The sequence below is a fragment of the Talaromyces stipitatus genome, genomic scaffold (genome assembly GCF_000003125.1).
Source record: "Talaromyces stipitatus ATCC 10500 scf_1105507295523 genomic scaffold, whole genome shotgun sequence".
NCBI lineage: Eukaryota > Fungi > Ascomycota > Eurotiomycetes > Eurotiales > Trichocomaceae > Talaromyces > Talaromyces stipitatus.
Window position 1 is genome coordinate 1,431,253 of NW_002990113.1, and position 22,575 is coordinate 1,453,827.

The 22,575-nt window shown below is 45.7% G+C and overlaps 9 protein-coding genes across 10 annotated transcripts, besides 1 other annotated feature; 5 read left to right on the forward strand and 4 right to left on the reverse strand.

The window, feature by feature from the left end:
* Positions 1-3,169: 3,169 nt before the first annotated feature.
* Positions 3,170-5,245, reverse strand: TSTA_064510 (uncharacterized protein). Its single transcript, XM_002340330.1, has 4 exons — positions 4,632-5,245; positions 3,883-4,554; positions 3,629-3,823; positions 3,170-3,575 (listed from the first exon to the last, which is right to left on the reverse strand). The coding sequence occupies exons 1-4, from the start codon at positions 4,775-4,777 to the stop codon at positions 3,482-3,484; spliced, it is 1,107 nt and encodes a 368-aa protein (XP_002340371.1). The 5' UTR covers positions 4,778-5,245; the 3' UTR covers positions 3,170-3,481.
* Positions 5,246-7,721: 2,476 nt separating this feature from the next.
* TSTA_064520 (uncharacterized protein) lies at positions 7,722-10,031 on the reverse strand. The gene is made up of 4 exons (XM_002340331.1): positions 9,973-10,031; positions 9,770-9,902; positions 9,015-9,714; positions 7,722-8,966 (listed from the first exon to the last, which is right to left on the reverse strand). Exons 1-4 carry the CDS (start codon positions 9,977-9,979, stop codon positions 7,782-7,784), a joined length of 2,025 nt encoding a protein of 674 aa, XP_002340372.1. The 5' UTR covers positions 9,980-10,031; the 3' UTR covers positions 7,722-7,781.
* A 490-nt stretch (positions 10,032-10,521) lies between these two features.
* Positions 10,522-11,421, forward strand: TSTA_064530 (uncharacterized protein; the record flags this gene model as incomplete). The annotated part of the gene is made up of 2 exons (XM_002340332.1): positions 10,522-10,986; positions 11,014-11,421. 2 exons carry the CDS (start codon positions 10,522-10,524, stop codon positions 11,419-11,421), a joined length of 873 nt encoding a protein of 290 aa, XP_002340373.1.
* Positions 11,422-11,646: 225 nt separating this feature from the next.
* Positions 11,647-12,811, reverse strand: TSTA_064540 (GMF family protein). Its single transcript, XM_002340334.1, has 4 exons — positions 12,413-12,811; positions 12,262-12,361; positions 12,062-12,192; positions 11,647-12,002 (listed from the first exon to the last, which is right to left on the reverse strand). The coding sequence occupies exons 1-4, from the start codon at positions 12,413-12,415 to the stop codon at positions 11,811-11,813; spliced, it is 426 nt and encodes a 141-aa protein (XP_002340375.1). The 5' UTR covers positions 12,416-12,811; the 3' UTR covers positions 11,647-11,810.
* On the forward strand, positions 12,403-13,715 carry TSTA_064550 (molybdopterin binding domain protein). Its single transcript, XM_002340333.1, has 2 exons — positions 12,403-12,831; positions 12,887-13,715. Exons 1-2 carry the CDS (start codon positions 12,631-12,633, stop codon positions 13,664-13,666), a joined length of 981 nt encoding a protein of 326 aa, XP_002340374.1. The 5' UTR covers positions 12,403-12,630; the 3' UTR covers positions 13,667-13,715.
* A 21-nt stretch (positions 13,716-13,736) lies between these two features.
* On the reverse strand, positions 13,737-15,659 carry TSTA_064560 (RAS small monomeric GTPase RasA; the record flags this gene model as incomplete). The annotated part of the gene is made up of 4 exons (XM_002340335.1): positions 13,737-14,929; positions 15,003-15,278; positions 15,333-15,447; positions 15,642-15,659. 4 exons carry the CDS (start codon positions 15,657-15,659, stop codon positions 14,691-14,693), a joined length of 648 nt encoding a protein of 215 aa, XP_002340376.1. The 3' UTR covers positions 13,737-14,690.
* Positions 13,892-13,942: a microsatellite.
* Positions 15,660-17,155: 1,496 nt separating the features above from the next.
* Positions 17,156-18,805, forward strand: TSTA_064570 (oxidoreductase, short chain dehydrogenase/reductase family). Of its 2 annotated transcripts, XM_002340336.1 has the most exons (7): positions 17,156-17,181; positions 17,312-17,859; positions 17,910-18,219; positions 18,270-18,325; positions 18,382-18,490; positions 18,545-18,661; positions 18,731-18,805. In XM_002340336.1, exons 2-6 carry the CDS (start codon positions 17,402-17,404, stop codon positions 18,575-18,577), a joined length of 966 nt encoding a protein of 321 aa, XP_002340377.1. In that variant the 5' UTR covers positions 17,156-17,181; positions 17,312-17,401; the 3' UTR covers positions 18,578-18,661; positions 18,731-18,805. The 2 variants fall into 2 exon arrangements, with proteins under 2 accessions (XP_002340377.1, XP_002340378.1); XM_002340337.1 differs by lacking the exon at positions 18,731-18,805 and having other exon boundaries at positions 18,545-18,703.
* Positions 18,806-18,858: 53 nt separating this feature from the next.
* On the forward strand, positions 18,859-20,257 carry TSTA_064580 (COPI-coated vesicle protein, putative). Its single transcript, XM_002340338.1, has 5 exons — positions 18,859-18,942; positions 19,028-19,195; positions 19,274-19,389; positions 19,448-19,537; positions 19,605-20,257. The coding sequence occupies exons 2-5, from the start codon at positions 19,176-19,178 to the stop codon at positions 19,775-19,777; spliced, it is 399 nt and encodes a 132-aa protein (XP_002340379.1). The 5' UTR covers positions 18,859-18,942; positions 19,028-19,175; the 3' UTR covers positions 19,778-20,257.
* A 392-nt stretch (positions 20,258-20,649) lies between these two features.
* TSTA_064590 (uncharacterized protein) lies at positions 20,650-22,100 on the forward strand (the record flags this gene model as incomplete). The annotated part of the gene is made up of 4 exons (XM_002340339.1): positions 20,650-20,827; positions 21,244-21,551; positions 21,627-21,857; positions 21,891-22,100. 4 exons carry the CDS (start codon positions 20,650-20,652, stop codon positions 22,098-22,100), a joined length of 927 nt encoding a protein of 308 aa, XP_002340380.1.
* Positions 22,101-22,575: the final 475 nt, after the last annotated feature.

A 22,575-nucleotide genomic window follows, 5' to 3' on the forward strand; every position in this document is an offset into this window, starting at 1 on the left:
TTCGAAGGATAAAGCCAGTCTCAAGTCCTGTCAGATAAAAGAAATTACCGATGTTGATACCTTCTCCACGCTCAAATCAGTAAACTCAAGATTGTGTCAAGAGACATTAACCATATATCCGAGTCGTAACTCCTATTCTCATCGTCCCTCTAATCAGTTTGTACACACTCAACACTAATAGCCGGAAAGCATTCAAGTTGGTCCTCTAATCAATAACACAGTCTATTCCCCTCTAATGTAAAGGCTTCAGGTTCTTTGGAAACATCTGACTGAGTAGCGGTGTCTGTAAGTTAGTTACAATATAGCTCAAATATATTCATCTCATCGGCTGTAGCATTCCGTACCCATTAATCTCGATATACTTAGTCTAGGATTTTCTTTCTATGAATATCTTCTTCCAATATTTGCAGCGAACTTGTTTCCGACTCTGAGTTACCAAATGATGGCTGCTTCGTGTCTATCTGCGGTGGGTGTATCCAGTCAATTAGGGCTGCGGCACGTACGGTACCCGGTCGATCGATGAATTAGCTGATTCATATCCCTGTCTCTTATTCCCTGGAAATTCTACGTATGTGATATGCGTATTTCAGTTATTAGTTAATTACTTAATTCACATTAAAACTTGGCTGTCAGTAAAGACTTGGAAGAAAAAGAAAAGAAAAACGGGAAGTAGCTAGCACTCCGTTATTCAATACGGACTCCGTAACTTACGAGTCAGCACAGGAAAAGAACATCCAGGGGCCATAAACCGGAACAAGAACAAACGGCATCCTATTCGGTACCGAGACGTCGGTATCCAGTACAATGACCTTAAAATGCCAGCAAGCGAGGTACAAAGTTCCGGAAGGATTGACAGTGACACGTATTGGGGGCGGTTCAAAGTCAAGAATTTTTTTTTTCCAAAATCCAGTGATCTTCAAGCCCGGGTAAGAATTTTTTTGAAGCATTCTTACGTAGTACAGAATACAAGGGAGAAATACGAAGTACTATTAAGCGTGTAATTAAGTTGAATCCTTCCGATGATCTTGAGACTCTGGACTGATCCTTCGAGATCCGCTTGTTCACGAGTCATGTTGTCAAGAGTCAAGACTTTGATTGTGCATAAATAATAGTGCAGAAATCTAGCATAAATTTTAGTGAGAATTCGTATCGTCTGACCGGGGTAATCCTTGAAACATTTCCAAAATCGGGGCGGATTAGGGTTTCGGTAAGAAGGATCAGAACGAAGCTTTGCAAGGATAAGGTAAGCTATAAATTCAATCAAGATTACCATGTCTTGTTTCTAGAAGATTTAAGCTACAACGTACGTGGTTAAAGTTCATGTTTCAAAGTAACTTAAGGATTCTTCATTATGTGTCGCATGATTGACAAACCTAGATTGACTGGTAGGATTATCTTCAGTTCAAAGTCCATCTAGACTTTTACCGTGTCATAGATCCAAACAAGGGGTTCCCTACAAACTTGATCCTTTGTTTCGGGATCTGAATTGAGTTTTACATCGATCCCTACAGTTCATACTTCTGCTGGCGTGGAGATTGACTTGAAACGAATCGAACGTATGTTTATCTGCTTCGTCGGTGATGTTTCAACTCCTCGTATTTCTTCCGAGATAACATTGTTGCTGTTCCAGCCAGCTTGAGGGATGCTCAACATGTCGCAAGATCATACGAGATGTAAGACATGCAATACGAACGCTTTACCCCTAGAATAGCAACGAATCGATAATCTTCCAACCCCTCGGCAACAACTTAAAACGTAACCCACAGCCAAAGGTCAAAGCAAGAAACCCGATACATAAACCAACACAATCAGACAATAAGTGAGTTTCGCATAAGTTTACAGAAAACAAGAGAATCTAGTCGTTAACCCCAAAAATCGGAAGTGGAAACAAAGCGGTCCGGCCCGGCCGTCCGTCTACCGAAACGACGAGCTGCCCCATTGATACCCGAATTTCGAGTCCAAGTCAAGCCTCACTTTTACATGGCATATACAAAGCTCTCAACTTTCGAGTCCGATGGGATGAGCAATTGATATTGGGCAAGTGAATTATCCAGGTACGATCTGAGAAATGCGAATTGAGTTTCGATATGCTGTGTCAACTCTATACGAAGACCTTCCTATTCCATACGCTATACCTAGGTAGATGTTTACTCTCTCAAAACTGAGCATGCCAAATTCTAGAATATGTATTGGACCGCACTGCATTGCGCTACATTTCGCATTGCCTGACATGACGTATACTGCAATTCCAGTAGGATGGTCGAGTCCGGCGCCGAACCGACTAGGCAGTGACACAGATCAGCGGTAATGTTGCAGTGGACATATTGTTATTATTCAATCTCGGGGTATAGTTAGTTACGTAGTATCACGTTGTAGGTACTCATATAAATCGGGATTGCATTGATATTCTGGACTCCTGAGGGGTATATGTGGTGAATCAAATGGCATTATCACCTTCTCAATTCCAAAGTCCCTTAGAATCTCACCGTTGAAAATAGTCGAACGACATCATGATACGTATTGGTTAATAACTGGAAATCTTTCAATATTACTATAATACTACTCTCGGATTATACCCTAAACTGCGACACACTAACAACACAGCCGCCGGGACGGGAATATATCAACATATTATATCGATACAAATAGTTCTCTTAATCTGCAGGAGGATCTAGCCCATAATCAATATCTTACTCCCTATATCAGCCCAAACTTTAACCGAGTCATTGATATTTGACAAAATCGATAACCATCCCGAAAAATGAAATCGATAGTTGTTACGTAGTCGCTCCCCAATTCCACCCCACCCTGTGAAGAAATGGTTACAGACGAAATAGGGTTGGGTATACAGACCGTTAATATTACCCCTGTTTTGATTTAGTCGAACCTATAGTCTGGAGTGTTGTACGTAGGATTTACGACCTTCCATAATAGGCAGTACTCGTTTGTCAAGAAGATCATCTCAGACATTACGTACGTAACCCTAAGCCCATCAAGTCGGAGAGCTATGCTAGACGGGTTGCTCAGTAGGGTTTCCTACTGCTTAATGTAGGATATAGAATAAGAAGCACATTTACATGCTGGTTGTGTAGCTCTGATATCAAACCGTATTAAAAAATTAAGGGGGAGAACAGACGACAGACATACTCAAAACGCAAAAGAAAGGATAAGTGGAAGTTTCTCAGACAGACTTTAAATCCGGTGATTTTCCTAACTGTAATAACTTAGTTGGAATAGGGAGTACTGAATCCTTGAATGGATAGTATGTAGTACAAAATGTAACGAGTAGATAGAAGTGGCATTGGTAGGAGAATATCACAGTTCTTTTGAGTACATGTCAAATCACGCTCTAGTCACTGGACTGCATCCATCACCGGACTCATAAGGATACTACAGAAAAAACAATGCTATGCTGGTATATCTCAAATGCAAAGAATGGTCGATAAAAACAGGATGCTTGATCAATAAAACAGGCGGGCATTTAAGTGTTGTCGGCGGCAATTCGGAAATCTTCAAGTCGTTCACGAACTCGTTTCATGAGTTCTTCGTCTATGGGAGGCTTTTCTTTCTTAGGTCTGTTTCAAGTTAGTTGTGGCCATCTCGATAAGTAATAGATGAAAATACGTACGGTTCTCGTCGTGAATTTGGCCCCTTTTCTTCTCCGCATGTACGACATATCTTGTCGCCAGGTGGGTAGAATGTATCGCACTTGTGACAAAACCAGCGGACTCTCATTCGTGGTTTCTTCCAAACTCGCAATGGGCGCTCTATCGGTGGTTCTTCATCGCCAGGATAGCCTTCCGGGTATTTTTCTGGATTGGGCCTGTAGTTGTCATTAGTTAATCATAATTTCACTTGAGAAGTAGAGATGATGTTACGTACGGCTCGCGAGGACAGATCTTGCATCGGACATGACCGCAAGTCTCACATTCGGTAGAAAACCCCACGAACGCCGTCTGACATTGATGGCATCTCCGACGAACTCGTTGTCTGACAGGTCTGTAAACCAAGTCGTGGCCACTGGCTTGAGACTCCATGGTAAGTTGTTTAGACTTTAGCTTCTTGGCGTCATCTGATTTTACAGTTGTAGTGGTGGGAATGACTGCAGTATCCGAAGGCTTTTCTGGTTGCTTGCCCTTAGCCTTTGCCAAAGCACGCGCTTCTTTTTCTTCCTTTGTGCGGGCTGGTGGATAACGAGGGCACGTTTTGCAACGAACATGTTGGCAATTGGCACACACCCTGTCAGCACCAAAAGTCGTCTGACAGCGATGACAAGTGCGGCGAACCCTCATTCTGATCGGTTTCTCGACCCGCTGCACTTCGAAATTACGCGACATCCATTCGTGCGGTTCCAAAGACAGACCGTACTTGGCGAACAAAGCCCGGGCTCTTTCCTGCTGAATGTCGCTCCATACTACGACAGATGCAGGATCCCTTTTTGGAGCGGTAACGCCACGGTCAGGTGTAGCGGTACTTGTCTGGGGTGGTTGTGGAGCAGCAGGAGTAGCAGTAGCGCTGGTCGTATTACCTGCAGCTGCAGAAGCAGGTGTAGATCTGTCGAACACGTTTTAGCGATTTCCGTCAAACGAACAAAGAAAAAGAGTTGCGCCACATTATGACCTGAAACTTACGTCGACTCCGGTCCCCTGGATTCTGCGACTTGATGAGCTGAGACAGTCGACTTTGTTCTTCGCGAAGCCCGGCGGAAAACGGACCCAACACGACTCAGTAGACGTGAGGGGAGGTCATCCTTTTTGTGTCGTTGATCCCGATCCATGATACACGATTGGCAATATTTTCTTGATCTTTCTTCCTCAATTGCCGGATTCAGCCATGTAGCGTGACTTTTCTTCCTTTTTTTTTTCTTCTAGAATCCTGACTTGTCGAGCGACATTAATTGGGGACCGTTGGACTGAATCGTGCGAGATGTCTCACTTCCTAATCCGGATGGTCTGCGTAGAGCTGAGATATCGACAACAATGAACTCAAGTCAACCGATAATTATTGCGGCGAGATGTTAAATGCGCCGAAATTGAAGCGTTCAGGTCGGGTGGCTAGAGGTCACACATCCATGGATTTCTTTATTATACCGACACCAGCCGCGTCCTTCCCTCAATAAATGTCACTCCAGTTCAGTCCTTGAATTTTTGTTGTCAGAATAATTTCCTCCTGTGTAGTTGCGTTCAATAGTCGAAAGATAATTGGGAAGAAACGGTGTTGTTGACAAGCAGAGAGTGCCGTGGTGTAAGAAAGGAAGATGGGAGGAAAGAGCAGACGGAAAGAGTAATATTGAAACGTCAGACTAGTCGGCACCAGCTGGGAGAAGTAAAAATAATATGGGGCTAACGGGGACCAACATACGACGCAGTGACTTATAATACGACTGCATTAAGTGTTCATCCCAGCGACCAGGCCGGTGGGGAGAGTCCATGCAGCAGGGACTCGTGGGTATTTTATTTTACTTGTACCGACACAGAGGATCAAGTCCATTAATTCGTTCGCGTATACTCCATTTGCCTGCATTAACAGCGGCAATATTGTTCAATGCGACGTCGTGTAGCAATCCAGACTGTCTACGGAGTACTGTACATAGGATGAAGTTAATGTACAATTAGTGAACTCAAATAGAGCAGTCCCACTCGACGGCGGGAGGAGTCCCAGTTAGGCCTCCGTACCGAAGTTGTGTATCTACGGAGCAATTCATCGGCAATTATCATGTCGAGTCCTTAGTCCTACATCTTTATTGCTACAGAGTACAGACAGACAACAAGGACAGACCGACGTATCCCTTTAATAGACTTCGATCACAAACCTAAATCACGGGGTACGAAACCAATCTGTGCGACTGCAAAGTTTCGCACTGATGTGCTATGGCCATGTCTCGCGATCTGGATCAATTGAAGATATTCTATGAAGATAATATAACACTACTTACCAGTACAAACTGTATTGTACAATACGACGTACGTACATACAATACAGACAAAAAATTAGAGTGTGCATGCCCCACCAATCGCTCTACAGTTCCATGGTTGAGAAGAGGGTCACTTCCACCCTCGGTTAGCTCTTCACGACCTGTGCGTTACACCAAGTGGAGATCCTCTTCCCCGATTGAGACCAAGTGGCAAACCTTGTTTAATTCCTGTCACGCCCTGTGATTGGTTCGGTTAAGGCTTGCTGCATTGGTGCTAGACGAGTCGCTTGTCTTCTTGAGGATTAGTCTCCGTTCAATTCATTCTTTTGGGCGTTACCTTCTCCGTACTATGTATGTATCGACCATATGCTGAGGAAAAAGGCTATACGCCTCCGCCGTTGAAAACTGGAACTCTCTTGATCGAATAACGGTTATCCTGGATCATATGATTCTGGGGAGTGTACACCATGGTTCATGACAAGGACCACCTGAATATCCGGCTCGGTGGGCCCAGTTGGAACGGGGAACGGGCCGCTGCGGCGCCCTCTTTCGCTATGGGATACTCTCTCCACTAGCTTAAGAGACAGACAATACTCTGGTGATTGGTAATCGATACCCAGCCAATCTTTGGTTTGTGTTGGTCGGTGGGAATTGGGTTGTCGTCTCACTCTATGTAGCATTCTGTGCCACATAACTTATTAACTGGCTACTAGTACTACATACTAGTTGATACATCCAGGTGTGCAAATTGTACTTCCCATAAGTAGTTACTGGACCCTTGACTACGTATATACTGCTACGTATATTTCTTTCCGGCAAAACTAACATGCATGGGAAGAGTTGGCGATAGGTTCGGAGTGCTTTGGACATCTCTACATGCATGCATTCCCATATCCTGGTAACACTGTAACACCAATATGTCCGTACATATTACTACGGACGTAGTACGTTGTGCTCAAGAGAATCCCACAAGCAACTCAGAATCCTCAGGTAGAATGTGTGATACAGAACCGATGGTCCCTGCTCGATGAACTGCAACTATTTGCTGACCGACGACCGTCTTAACCGGTGCTTCCAGTCTTGCATGAAAACAATCATAATCCCCGGCATAAACTACCCTATAGGAAAATACAGGGTCCACAGAGGGATGTGTCAGACTACCCACTCTGATATCTTTCTTGAACACCTCCGCCTGTCAGATGGCAAGTTACGTACCTACATACCAAGGTTGGAAGGACACCTTCCTAAAAAAATGTACCTAGGTAAGATTTCCGACGGAATATGCAACCATCCCTCCTCCGGGCCACTTCCCATGTCGACCGTTTTGTGCCACCTTCTCAAATTGACTACCTGTATGCTTGTGTATGGTTTATACCATTGTCGGTCTATTTCTAGATACTATCTGATCATAGGTTACTCCGATTCTGCGTCATGTCTGTCAATCATGGGTCTTTCAATTCATTCGCCTCCGAATTCATCTGTGAATAATTTGTGATGGGTTTGAGACACTACTTGAACAAAGAAGCGACGCGCCATAATCGTCTTACTAGCCGAGTAGGGTATGATTGCTCGGCCACCTACATCATTAAGCATGTCACCGTTTGTTAACTCCGGTCTGAGCTACCTTCTGAACTCATCATTCAGCCTAGAGACAATTTGAATGGTGACATATTCGGACAATCAGGATGCACTAACCTGGAGAATGATGTTACCTAGTATACCAGTTCAAGCAACCTTAAGAAAATGATATGAATATTACATCAATGTTAATTCAATATTGATGCTGATGTGGAATTACTTGCTCGCCATTGTCTAGGGTCAATATGTGAACGCATCCCATGGATACATCGGTGCACCCAGACTCGCTTTACTCCACCATGATCTTCTGACCTTGAATCCCTTTCTCAAACCTATCGCTCCAGAAAGTCAACTTGCATACACACACCGGTGTGCCGTCAATCCGAAATGGGCCGCCAGTGTCTGACCACTGCGGATGAGTCCTGTTGGCAGCGTGCTGACCTTTTCTCGCCAGACACTCGCATCTTTGGCCTGAAAGCGATACCCTCATCACATCAACGCCGGTAGCAAGTGCGTACCGAATGAGCGGATTTGAAGATACCCTTGACTCAACGATCTTGAGAATCTGCAAGGCGCATACGAGAGCTTCTCTGCCGTACTTGGAAGTCTGCCATATCTCTGAGCTTTCGATTCGAGTTCCTGGGCCGATAATCTGGGAAACATAGTGGAACATTTTCAGGTAATAATAGAGGATTATCCCGTCTTGCATGAGGGTGGTTATGCGTTCCAATGATGCCACTGCAGAATCATCTTCTCCACGGTACGCCAGCAACAGATGTTTCGCAGCATCTCTTTTAGTGACATTCTCAAGGTCAATCAACTTCTCGATCTTATCCAGCTCATGTTTCCAATCATCAAGTTTCTGGATGAACAGTGATGTCTGGAGATTGTGAGTAGGACGCTCAACCTTGTTGAGATCAGCCGGTCCGAGGACCCATATCGTATGTAAAATATTGCATAACCCCAGTTGCACGTCTTCCACAAGGAGCTCTGTCGATGCAACCGTGTCTGTATGGTTCGCCAGTTCAGATACTTTCACCCCGGATCGTTCAGTCATCTCCTCCACCTGCCGCATGGCGAATATATCCACACCATATGCATTCCACAACGCAAAACTACTCGGAAGAAATACACCAACTTCTTGACAATGAAGTAATGGCGGCTTTCCATGAGCAAGACCAAAATAACTGTCGAACTGATACGTTGAAACAAGTAACCGTCTGAACTGTTCACGCCTAGCTATGGTATACGGAGCATATGATCCGCTGTAATAAGTTTGCAAATGGGTGGCCAATTTCTCTGCATTGAAAGCTTCTAGTTCGCGGAGAATGGTTATGAATCCGCTTCGAAGAAGCATGGCTCGGGACAAGGCGACCTTATCGGTGCGGTAAAGTGAGAAAATTAGGGTTAAGAGGACTGCCTGAAAAACCTCGATGGGCCATGCTTGTTTTGCAGACACTAGGTCAGGCTCAGTCTACAGAAACGTCAGTACGGACTACCATAGGGAAAGGTGAGTACTGACCAGGCTATGAAGCAAGCGCTCAAGTAAGATATCATGTACCTTTAGAGCGTATAATATTTCATTCGAACCTTTACTATCTTGAAACCATGCTCCTATGAGACACATCGATGCAGCTAGCGGTAGTGATATGGAGTCTATTTCGTTGCTGAGCGTTGGACCGTGAAGAATAGGCCACCGGAGATGAAAATTTTTGAGATATATCTGAGTATACCTGCTAACGTGACCTTTCATTCCATCCGACTTCTCCATGGCCACTTCCAGTGACGATTCTTCGGCGATTAAGAGTTCGTATATACCTTCCATACCCTGGCCCAGAGGCAGACATCCGCTTGACGGGTTTAGTTGCGGCGAGACAATGGTAATGGTTTTGAGAAATTGTACATTTCTTTGAAGAACCTCCCAACTTAAGGATGTCTCTGGCGTCGAGCTTGTAAGCAGCGTTAATTCATCGTTGCCATCTTCATGCTCAGTATCCTCCCTGACAGAAGCATTCGCCTCTGCTTCAGATTCATCACTTCTCAACATCCTTTTTGCTTGAGGAGGACCACCTCTATAGATACACTCGATACCCCGTCGGGCACACCGTGAGCATCGAGTACCGCCAGAACACTTGCTTTTATTAGCACGGCATGCCTCACAGGAGACGACCATGCGTGTATGACTCGCTTCATGTAAAGAAGCATGGCGACGAAGCAGATCTCTTTATCGCATCATTAGCAGCTTATACTTTGCAAGAGGCAAGAAGTTTAGCTTACTTGCGGCTAAACTGTCGTTGACACACATTGCACACATATGCCGGTTTGTTATGGGTGGCTTGATGTCTGGTTAGATGTTCCTTGCGGATGAAGCTTTTACCGCAGTGACAGGCATGTCGCGTTGAGCCTAGCCCTAGAATTGAGTGTCAAATGCATGATATAGGAAGTAGGTCCCTATTTTTGACAATATTGCCATCACCTACCCGACATAGCGACGGTCAGCTTAACAAAGCCATATGTCCCATGAGCCCGTAATATGTTACAAGTGCAAGGTCATCATTACAAATCCATATTTCATAATTTCAAGCGGATATCAGTGTTCTAGATTTGAAGGAGGATGAAGAGAAAATGAAGCTAAGTTATGAGGTGATTACGAATGCAGGTTAGTGTCGGCATTTGAGTGGGATGAAGGTTCCAGCTTACTTAATGGAGAATATTAATAATAAATCTAACACCGGTCCGGTGGGATATCGGTATAGACAACTTGGAAGTATGTATTCCAAATCAATGCTTTCTAATTATCCCAAATCTCACCATGATTCTGAAACCCATCGGAACTTCTAATTGCTTTTCGGATGCTGTAAGAAAGTGGGATGATTGCCTACCATTATGTTTGATCACCAGGATGGGTAGATAGATGCTCACGTATATAGGGATCTTCCCTCTTCCTTATCCCTCAGTCCTCATTATTTCGATTCAGGTTTTAGATAGCCAATTTCAATCACTACAGCAACTCTCTAAGAGATTTAACCATGTCAGCTATCAAGAACGTCACGCTCGTCGGTGCATCCGGCCACTTGGGCACTTTCGTCCTAGAAAAGCTTCTCGCCTCAAACAAGTTCAACGTGCAAGTCATCAAACGCCCCGACTCAAGATCAACCGTTACTGCAAACGTGAAGGCTGTCGAGGCCAACTTCGATGATCTCGAGTCCTTAACAGCCGCCCTCCAGGGTCAAGACGCCGTGGTATCAACTATCAGCGATAAAGCCAGCATGAGCCAAAGGCTACTCATTGATGCTGCCATTGCTGCTGGCGTCAGACGTTTCCTTCCATCCAACTTCGGCTCAAACATGAGCAATCCCAACACTCGCAAGCTCTCGGTATTCAAGACCAAAGTGCTTATTGAAGATTACCTCATCGAAAAATCCAAAACCACCGACCTGACGTACACCTTTGTCTATAATGGGGGTTTTACAGACTTTGCCATTCAGCACAAGGTAATTATGAATTTTTCTAATTATCAGCCTACGATCTTCAACGGAGGTGACTCGCACTTTAGCTGCACTAGTCTACCAACTGTCGGAGATGCCGTTGTCGGTGTCCTGACCCATCCGGCAGATACTCAGAATCGAGCCGTTTATGTATCTGAAAGCATGATTTCACAGAATCAGCTTTTCTCGTTGGCTAAAAGAATTTCTCCCAACAAGCCCTGGGCTCCTGTGGATGCGGACTTGGATGTAGTGGTGACTGGAGCTCTTGACCGTTTTGCTCAGGGACAACATGATATGTCTACAGTGATTCCTATCCTACTCAAGAGCATCATAGATAATGAGTATGGGGCGAAATATGTTGAGAATGATAATGAGTTATTGGGTATCAAGGAGAAAGGGGATGAATATCTAGTCGAGCTTTTGACTCCATTGCTCAATTAGAGGGACTGGAAGAGCGTCATACCTGAGTTAGATAGCCACACAGTCTGTGTTTATCTAGCAAATGAAACATTTCACTGGAATTCTACTAGTTGCCATAATGTTTTCGGAGCAAAACCGTATATCTTACCGTAAAAGTATTCCAATTGGAGGAACACTGGCAGAAGGTCAGGAGAACATCCGTAGTTCAAGGCCGGTATCCGAGATATAGCGGAGACACTCAGCATTGTAAGCATTTGGAAACGGAATTGAGCCTATAATAGCTCCGGAAAAGCATGTGAAATAACGATTATCTGCACTGAATCACAACCCTAACCTTTATCCAGCGATATACCACCAAATTAAACATAAGCCAAAAGCTAAACACGAGACCAAAGAAGAGAGAAAGAGACCTAATTAGAATTGTTCAACTTCTTCTCAATATCAAGTATATCCCCTTCACTCTCCACTTCCACGACACGCTGCACCTCAGCCGTGTTACGGAAGAGTTCCACAGCACCAGCATACATCATTCGAGATGAAGGGTTACAGTTCTCGGGGAGATAGTATAGAAGAACATATGGTACGGATAAACGTCCAGAGGCCTCCAAAGTGGTTCAGTAGGGATTCATATACATAAAAGCAGGCTTGGGAATGAACGTACCAATGTATGAGGATAGCTCAACAAAACGAATCGGGGAGACGAATCGGGGAGCTCATCAGCGATGTCTTCTAGTTTTGAATACGTTTCATTGCTTTCTGCGCGGATTTCTTTTGTTTTGGCGTCGATGATGTCTGTGCCGTTAGCATAACATTAATCACATTGCTTGAAGCTGGGAGAGCATGAAGTAAAGGGACACACACAGATTCTAGCTTGAGGATCTTTTGCTCGAGATGTCCCGAGACGGAACTTCCTCAGCTCCTCTCTGGTCTCGGGCGAGAATGTATATAAGCGTGACTCCGTCTTGTACAGTTAGTGTGCTCCTGGCGTTACGGAAGAAGAATATCGACATACCATTGTGAATCCTTAAAGTGCGTATCTTGTATCAAGACAAACTGATATCATACAGTCTGAAAGTATAAGGTGATGTTAACTAGGCAACCCCGCAATCGCTGAAAGTTGAGTCGGTTCCTGAGGAATCCACCCCACTCGAAAAGATTGACTTCTTTCTCTCCTCACTTTCACCCTCTCCCCTCACGCTTCAATTCTACAGTTCAATCAAGACATATCCCATGTTCTCTCGATTCAATCAGTTGGCTCGACATCTGTCTCGTCCACTGCCCAACTACGCTCACTCATCGACTGCTTCATTCGCGTCTTCGGCTCATCCGGCTCCCAGCATGACATCATCCGCGACGTTCTTTGAGAACAAATCCAAGACGATAAACACAGCAGCGTGTCTGATTATTGGCGATGAAGTTCTGGGCGGGAAGGTAAACTCCCTTCTCAATTGTCATTGTCGAAGGACACAGCTTACAAGTAAAAAAGACAATCGATACAAACTCCGCCTACTTCGCCCGCTGGTGCTTCTCCCTCGGCATCCAACTCAAACGCATCGAAGTAATCGCCGACGACGAAGAAGAGATCATCGAAGGCGTGCGACGCATGAGCGCCAAATACGACTTTGTAGTAACAAGCGGCGGCATCGGTCCCACACACGACGACATCACCTACTCCTCGATTGCGAAGGCATTCAACCTCAAACTAAAATTGTACAAACCGGCCTTTGAGCGAATGAAGGCGCTCACAAAACCCAGTCAATTACAACCGGGATTCAAATGGGATGAGCCGTCCCCGGCGCTAACGGCGCGGTTACGTATGGTCGAGGTACCCTACGATGAAAACATTGATGAGGATCAGCAGAACGTCTTTGCGGTTGATGATTCTTGGGTGCCGATTGCGACTGCGAATGGGAATGTCCATGTTCTTCCGGGAGTACCTAGGCTATTTGAGAAATTACTCGACGGTCTCACGGCTGTTGTAAGGCCTCGATTGGCGGATCCAGAAGGGAAAGGCTCCTACAGAGTGTTGATTAGTACTCCATTACCCGAGAGTTCGGTGGCAGCGTACTTGACCGATTTGGCATTGAGGGTCATGCCGCATGGCGTGAAAGTGGGAAGTTATCCGCGATGGGGAAAGAAGAGGAATACCGTCACGCTGGTTGGGAATAATAAGGAATATATTGATTCACTGGTGGCAGAGGTTGAGAAGAATGTCGAGGGTAGACGTGTCCAGAGAGAGGGTGAAGACGACCCGGATGATGCTTAGATTAGACCTATGTCTGTATGTATAAAGAGATGTACTGCATATACCAGCATGCCTGTCTTATGGTACAATTCAAACCCAGAAATTTTGCTTTTAATTCAACTAACTGATAAGTATGAAACCATCCATAGAAGAGATAGAAAATTGCTCGAAGATTCTAAAGTATACCCAATATATGTATCCAACCAAGCGCACCATACACAAACCAGTACACGCACGCATACACACAAAAGAAAAGAAAAGAAAGGAAAAGGAGGTAAAGAAAAGTGAATAGAAAAGCCGTGAAGAGGCTTGTCCAAAACTAGCCAACGAATAAAAACATGGCTAAGGAGGAAAACAGGAAAGAGGTATCACATGCTCGTATAACCTCTTCTCTGCTGTCGCTCCGCTGTATAGGGCCAAAGAAAAACCATGGTATGTCGACATGTCACAGAAACAAGACAAATGTGATGTAGTCATAACGGAAATAAACGAGTCGAGTCGAAGAAGAGAAGAATGGGGGAGAAGGGATATCGAAAAGGGAAACAAAAGTAAGTGACAGTCGAGAAAAACAATAATGAAAACATTTGTGCAAAGCAATATACCGATAAGAGCGCTCACCCTGTGAGAAGAATGTAGGGTGTTGCAAATAAGACCAAGGAAAAATCGCAACCGGACAAGTCTCCCAGAGAGAAACGCAATCAATGATAAACAGAGCCGTTCGCCCCTGTTTTTCCAGATAGCCAAAAAGAAAGAGCAGAAATCATAATGGTAGAAAAGCCCGACGTGATGTATGATGTAGGTCTCCTACATGATTTTGATGCAATCCGATCGAGGAGAAAGGAAAATCGGTAGAAGTCGTGGATGATATGAAAAATGATTAGATTAATAGTGCTATGGCCAGATGGGTATTGTGTCTGGCCCATTCAAGGTTTGGTTTCGTAGCGGGTCAAGGTTGTTTGAGAAAGAATCGGTCATCTCCGGGGAGCTTCTAGGGCTACTGTAATCTTCGTTCATAAACTGCCCAAGGTTGTCCTGCCGTTTTCCTTTACATAATGACACACTTCGCACAGCATCCGGCATCCTCGCCTGGCTCGGAGACGTCCATCTTGCCATGGGGGGCACCGCCAGCGAAGGCACCGCTTGCTGATGGGTACGACGACATCTCTTTATTGTAACGGCGAATCTCTCGGACGAGGTCGTAGAAGGCGTTTTCGACATTGATGCGGGATTTCGCAGATGTTTCGATAAATTTGCATCCGAATTGGCGTGCCAAAGCCTCACCCTCTGCAAGTAATCGAGTTTCATTAGTCGCCTGACGTGGACTGAAAGTGAGAAACCCAAAACACATTTCACCTACCTTGTTGAGTGACAGCCCGATCTTTCTCCAAGTCGCACTTGTTGCCAACCACTATGATGGGGAAATAGTCCTTGTCCTTCACGCGAAGAATTTGTTGCTGGTATGTCATGATTTCCTCGAATGATTGGCGAGAGGTGATGGAGTAAACAAGCAAGAATCCTTCTCCGGTACGCATGTACTGTTCTCTCATGGCTGAGTATTCCTCCTGACCCGCTGTGTCCAGCACATCCAACAAAGCGACCTCATCGTCGATAACGCATTGCTTACGATATGAGTCTATGCAAGCGGACAATGAGCTTCTATCAGTAATTGGTCAAGCTCTGGACCTACCTTCAATTGTTGGGTCGTATTCGTCGACGAAATGGCTCTGAATTAATTGAATGGTCAAGCATGACTTTCCCACGCCACCTCCACCGACTACCACCAGCTTATACTCTCGGAGAAACTATGACAGCAGAAATTGTCAGCATTTTTCTGTCTCCTGAATTCGATCGGTCCGGCCTCTTTTCGCTCTTTAATCGACAGATTCCTGGTTGTTCTGAGATGACTTGGGGGTAATTGGGATCCTCATTGATCCAGGGATGGCAGTAAAGGGGGGGGGACGGTAGACGTTTCAGACGGAAAAGGTCAATAATTTACCTTGTTGGTCGAAGCCATTGAGGCCTGTGAAAACAAAAATAGCCTTGGGCAATTTATACAAATAAAGGAGCACAGGATAATCCAGCAGTCGCCAGGATGCGGTGGGTGAAACGAGACAGATTCGGATTCGGAGGACTCGAAGGAAGCTGCAGAGGATTCAGCAAGTTTGTACGTAACAAACTTAGTGCAAACCGTAAGTTGACAGAGTGAGGTTCAGGGTCGGCTCGGGTTTAGGTAAGTAGGATTCTAACTAACCTAGAGTATGAGGCAGGGGAATGACCAGTACGACGTACCAAACAAAATCGGGTAAGGGATGGACAGTGAGCCAGAGAAAAGCACGCTTTACCGATTTGGTCTGTGCACTTGCTAGATAACGAAACAGAAAAAGCTCCGCGGTGTTAGTTCGTTCCACTGGCTAATTGATTGTGGCTGGCCGCGACGCAGTAGTGTGCGACGAGGCGGCAGTTCATGAAATGCTGGATGTAGGACGTGGTGATGGCCGCGGCAATGGGCTCGTATTGTTCTGCAGAAGACCCAGCAGGATGCAAGACTGTGAAAATCGAAGCAGACGTTAGCGAATCACTCGCATGTTGTTTCAGACGCTCGACAGACTAAAGAAGAGGGGAGAGGGGCGCGATGTGATAGTGTGGATTCTGGGAAGCCAGAGCGAGTCGAAAAACGGGTCTCCAGCCACTGGGAAGTCCGTTCAGCGATTTAGGGTCGTTAGCAACCCTGGAGACAACCGAGGAGCTTTGTAGCGAATGAGATGCTGAGCAGTCACAAGCAGTATCGGACCACCAAACAATGGATATTCAGGAATTCAAGACACTGTCATACGTACATTGTTGGCTGCGGACGAGATCGGAATCAGAACAATCGTGGCAGCTTCATCGAGCAAAACACCAACAGTCGCTCTGCAGTAATCCGAGACCAACGGACTGACCGGTTTGCGCGATGGAATGGAGTACGTAGTCGAATCTCAGAGTCCAGCCACCAGGAACGAGGGAGCTTAGTTGAAGCTTAGACGATAGGTTAGAGATAGAAGTGATGACCAACTGGTGTTTCTTTTTGGTCAGGAAGGAAAAACTATTGACTGACTAAACCAAGGGAAGGCACGGCGGGGTTACAGTACGATACACCAAATGCAGCAATTGTCAGCAAGGACTGCCAAGATGGAATTAATTACGCGTAAGATGCATACACCATACAACCTTCTTTGTACGCAGTCAAGCTCCAACTACAGATAAACTATTGCAGATGCTCTATTTTTGACTGCGAATACGTAGCAGCATAATTCAACACTCAATGCACCGGCGATCTCCGCTGCAGGACTATTTTACCACGATATTGCAACCTCATAAATGCCATTGGACTTGTCGCCAATCGGGATTCAGGGGGTTGATCTTCAATAATGTTATCTCGGACTTCGCTCCAGAAATTCCTTACGACTCCTGGATGCTTCTTCCGCTTGTCCAGAGTATGGAATGATACGCAGCACTGGATCATGTTCACTTGTGGGAATACGGTAAAGAGACTGCAGGTAAGAGATGCATGAGCATTGCAGGTGCCTTGGTGCCTGGGTGCCTGAGCCCCTGCTCCGATGGCGCAATAGAATAAACTCGCAGAGAAAGCCGCCCCGCAAATGCCATAACTAACCTACATAACCGAAGATAACCTCCTCCTTTTTCCATCTTTAAAGAGAGACAATAACAGATACTCGCTCTTTCTTACCTCTATTCTGATCGACTGAGTACCCCCGGATGAACAGTTTCCGTTCGACCGGTAGATTATTTGGCCGTCACTGTCGCATCGCCTTGGGGCTCTTCCCCGCAGCTGTTCCTCAACCCGGTGGATTACTTCCACTCCGTATCGTGCACTCTCAAATCTTGAATAATCACAGTTTCAAACGCACAATGGCCTCTGCAGTAGCCAAGCGCCTAGAAGGCAAGACCGTAGTGATCACCGGTGCTTCGTCGGGAATTGGATATTCGACCGCCAAGGAGTTTGCGCGCACTTCCCCCGGGAACCTTAAGATTGTCGTCACAGCTCGACGAGTTGACAGGCTAGAGCAATTGGCCAAGGAGATCAAGGAGGAAGTTGGAGATGGTGTGAAGGTGTTGCCTGTGGCTTTGGATGTGTCGAATCCTCAGCAGGTTAAAGATTTCATTCCTTCGTTGCCGGCCGAGTTTCAGGACATCGATGTTCTGGTCAACAATGCGTAAGTCTGCAAGAACTACTTCGCTGTCTTGGAGATTCTAACAGACGCAGTGGTCTAGTCAAGGGTGTTGCACAAGCACCCAATATTGACCCCGAAGACATCAACGTCATGATTTCGACCAACGTCACCGGTTTGATCAATATGACTCAGGCTGTCTTGTCCGTCTACAAGAAGAGAGATCAAGGTGGCCGGGGAGATATAATCAACATTGGCAGTATTGCTGGTCGTGAGCCATATTCTGGTGGAAGCATTTACTGTGCCACAAAGGCTGCCGTGAGAAGTTTCACCACTGCTCTCAGGAAAGAGCTCATTTCTACTCGTATTCGAGTGATTGAGATCGATCCTGGTCAGGTTGAGACGGTCTGTCACCTTTCATACTACGTGCAACTCATATGCTGATTTCCCGGTAGGAATTCTCGGTCGTCCGCTTTTACGGCGACAAGTCCAAGGCAGATGCTGTCTATGCGTATGTAATTCTTGTCCCGGTGCCTCCTTGACTCCTTACTGATAAATGTTGGCCAGTGGTGTCGAGCCTCTTACTCCTGATGATATTGCAGAGGTGATTGTCTTTGCAGCAGGACGCAGAGAGAATGTCGTTATTGCAGACACTCTCATTTATCCCAGCCACCAGGTAAGGACTTTGCAGCTAACTTGTATCATATCGTGCTGACTGTGGCCATCGCAGGGTGGTGCCGGTGCCATTCACCGCAAGTCTTAAACACTATACATGACTGTTTATTGAACATACCATACAAGTACATATATTGTTCAAATCTATATCAATTCCATAGTTCTTGTAGAAGTGAGTGCCTGAGGCATCCAATGATGAAGAGACTGAAGTAAACAGTTATTTACGGGCTCTGATTGGCAGATAGGTTATCCAAAGTGGGCCTTGATGTGCCCATCCAACCAATCACATCCACCCCAGCTGGCCGACTGCGTAACGCCAAGAAACGAAACTCCTGAAGCTCCAGGTCAAGCCTCGAAATGCGCTCATCTATCGCAACCTTTTCTTTCCATTGTCTCCTCGATATATAGATCATCATTGAATATATTCTTGAAGCAGTTGCCTAGTCAAGTATAGTACGTGCACCCTTCTCAATATACCCTTCTCAATATCAATCCAAATTATCCGACTGCGCATCGCATCTGACCTGCATTTCCTTAGGCTGCGACGTTCTTTTTCCCTCGCCAACCTTGCGCCAACGATTCTTGCCTCGATCACACTTCCAGCAATACATACCAAGAACGATAGTGCCGGTACTCGCTCGAATATCTCATCTCTCCGGTCAGATCAATCCATTGCGCCCGTCAAAATGGACCTCTCTAACATCTTGTAAGTTCAATCAACGCGCCTTCGTTGATAACCAATCAATTGCGAAACAACTCGACTGACTTTGTACGTGTGTTTTAGCCGTCTTGTCAACATCGCCGTTGGCGTGATCATGGTCTTGGGCGGTATCAGTCAATTCTTTCCCTTTGGAGTGGGCTCGTTAGTCGTCGGAATCTATGTCATCATCTTCGGTCTCAGTATGAACCGTCCGCTCCCTATCATTGAGTCTATGCACATATTAACTGCTTTCTGTAGTTGTGGGTGGTCTCGAGTTCCTTCCTCAAATTCCGGATTATGTTTACCGTTACGCTTCGTTTCTCTTCTCGTTCCTTGGTCGTGGTGGATGTAAGTTTAGTACTCGGCCGCGAATGCGCTGTTTCATGGATATAAATGCTAACAGACTGACCGCTAGTCTACGTCTTCGTCGGATCTATCATGTTGCACGACCATGTCCTCCGTTATATTGCCGGTTCGATCGTCGGCGTCATCGGTCTAGGATACATCGCTCTGGAATTCGTTCCCTCAATCGAACCCCCAACAAACATGCGGGAAGCTGACCCCAGCTGGGGTGCTGAACAGGTCTAGGGAATGACTAGAGAATGTGTCGATAAGGGTACTCATTCCCGGGTACGTTTCTCTTTCCTTGGGCGATGATTAACTTGGAGTGAGGCGGAGGGGGTTATTTGACGAATGACTATGATCATTATTATCACATAGAAAGTGTATTGGAGTGTGTTGTATAACAGCTCATGTCTCGATACGAATGATACCTGGTATATGTTTTCGTGATGAAGCGGTTGATATTTTGTCACTGGTGGGTTTATGGTTTTCTTCTTTTGCTTAAATTCTTTTCCTTCCATGACGCCTAGTTTGGAATGCCATATTCTTTGTACTGTGCCATATTTTTTCCATTGTTCGGTGATCGAGAAAGATCTAGAACTCAAGTTCGGAGGTTGCAGATTAGCTGCAACACTTGTGGCACATATAGTGCTGGAATCATCCCTCAGTACTGGTACAAGCGTGCATGATGAATTTCTACAATGGAAGATCACAGACTTCTCACATGCAAAGCAGGGCCTCGAGGTTCTCAATTAGCGTGTCGTTTCATGTGCCTAGGTACCTAGCGCCGACATACTCCATGTATCCCGGATGATGGGTGCTTACAGGACACCAATCAAGAAACTCATACAGCCTGCAACCATGTCCATGATCAGGTTAAAAAAGCAGAAAATGTCTTGAATCACCTTCTGTTACATGTTGTGCGGCATTCATGGCTGGGAACAGTCAATGGCCTGCTTTCTTACAGTTAAATGCGCGCCAACGAAGACATCAGACATGCAGGTGCTCAGTGACTATTTTTACTTGAGAAGCCCTAAAAGGGTCTTTCATGTCAGCGTGGATATAGTCGCTTATTGGGGAATATACGTCCATGTCAGAGGCGAAGATACCTATAAACTATGCTAAAGCCCTTTTATACCGGAAACTATGTGAATAATCCTGATACATCTTCTGGCGGTCGTATAGCACGAACATTATGCAATAAGGTCGGGGACTTTTGTGCTTCTCGGATTATCCGGTCTGGTGCGTCAAGCACTCTGCACTTAAGGCGATATTTTTATGTGTTGGGCGCAAAAAGTATGTCAATTTCTCCCTGTTAACGAAGTGGGCATGAATACATTCTGACAATCTTGAAGCTTCCCTGGTGGATGACCGACACTTCTTTATAAGTGGTAGCTACAGCAGTGTATCGTTTAATAGTCAAGAGATTGCACCTAGTGAGAATAATCCGGCCTTCTTAGTGTCTTCAATAGCTAACTCTGGACTCAGGTTCATCATTGTTCTCTCTCAACCTAACGAGCCAGTTTCCGGTTGAGAGATCTATTCCTCAAGCACTACTAAATAACGACAGCATCGACTCCAATTTCCGTGCTGCCTACGAGAGCACAATCCGTATAAGCAACGGCGACGCAACAGGAGTAATCTGGAACACCAACGATACCATCTACATTTTTTCGGAGGTGGTTTCGAAACACCTACTAACACTCTATCAGCATATAACGTCACAACAAATCAATGGAAAGAAGTCAATGTGACCGGAGGAGAATTCAACTTTGGTAACCGAACTTCTTCTCAATATGTCAGTGTACCTGAGTCGGGTCTCGGATTTATTTACGGTGGAACGGACTATATGGGCGGAATGATCAGGTTTGATGCTTCTGATTTGGAGAATCTGTTGTGGACAAATGAGACGTTGGGTAATGGATCGCATAGATCTAATGTGCCGAATTTGGAGTCGGCTGCGATGGTATTTATACCGGCGGGAGACAAGGGTATGCTGGTCACCTTCGGAGGAGGGAATGTATGTTTTGTCCCATCAACGCATCCGGCAAGTAACGCCCGTTGCACGCCTTGCTGAAGATTTTGCTTTTGACAGGTCTCTGCAGGAATAAGCCCCGACTCAGGCTGGCCGTACGATTCCAACTGGCTGACTGTCTATGTCTACGACATTGCCTCGCACACCTGGCGAGCACAGGAAGCATCCGGCGACACGCCTTTTCATCGAACTTCATTTTGTGCCGTAGTCACTGAGGCGGCTGATGGTAGTGCGTTTCATATAACGACCTATGGCGGGTGGAGTCTGCTGGATCAACGGTCATATGAGGACGTGCACATCCTCAGTATTCCGTCATTTACCTAGATCGATGCCACCGATCTTTCGAATCATACAAACAAGGGGCAGCAGGTGAATGTGAATCCGACTATTGGACGGGACAGCCTTACTGGTGCTTGCCAAGTATACCGCGGCACGGAGATGATTGTTCTTGGTGGCGAGGTCCGTGAAGGCGCATATTCGCTCGCTAATGGCGCATGCAGTAATACGTTTGAGCCTGCTCGGGCTTTGGATTAGTCGACGTATGAATGGAAGAATGAATTGAATACTAGCGCTAGTTATGAAGTACCGTCAGTCATCTACAACAGAATAGGGGGGAAGTGAGTATGATATTCTTGTTCAGATTGATTCATAACTTACACTTCTCTCTGTTAAGTGCAAACGGTAGCGCCATATCCACTATTCCTGCCGCAAGATTCACAGATTCAAGGATGTACTCCTTGATACAGAAGCGTGTGCATGGCACGACTAGCGGCTCTCCGACAACACCGTCCATTGCATCGCCACCAAGCAAGTAGTATATTTCCGTATATTCTGGTGCAATTGTAGGAGGAGTCGTTGGTGGAATCGCCGCTCCTGCACTTATTTTGAGCATAATATGGTTCTGCATACGGCGTATGCATCATAGCCTGGCCAAAGAGGTTCCGTTGTATCAGAAAAGTGAGAAGACGGTGTCTCCAGGGCCTCCCCAAGAAATGGAGGCAACATATGG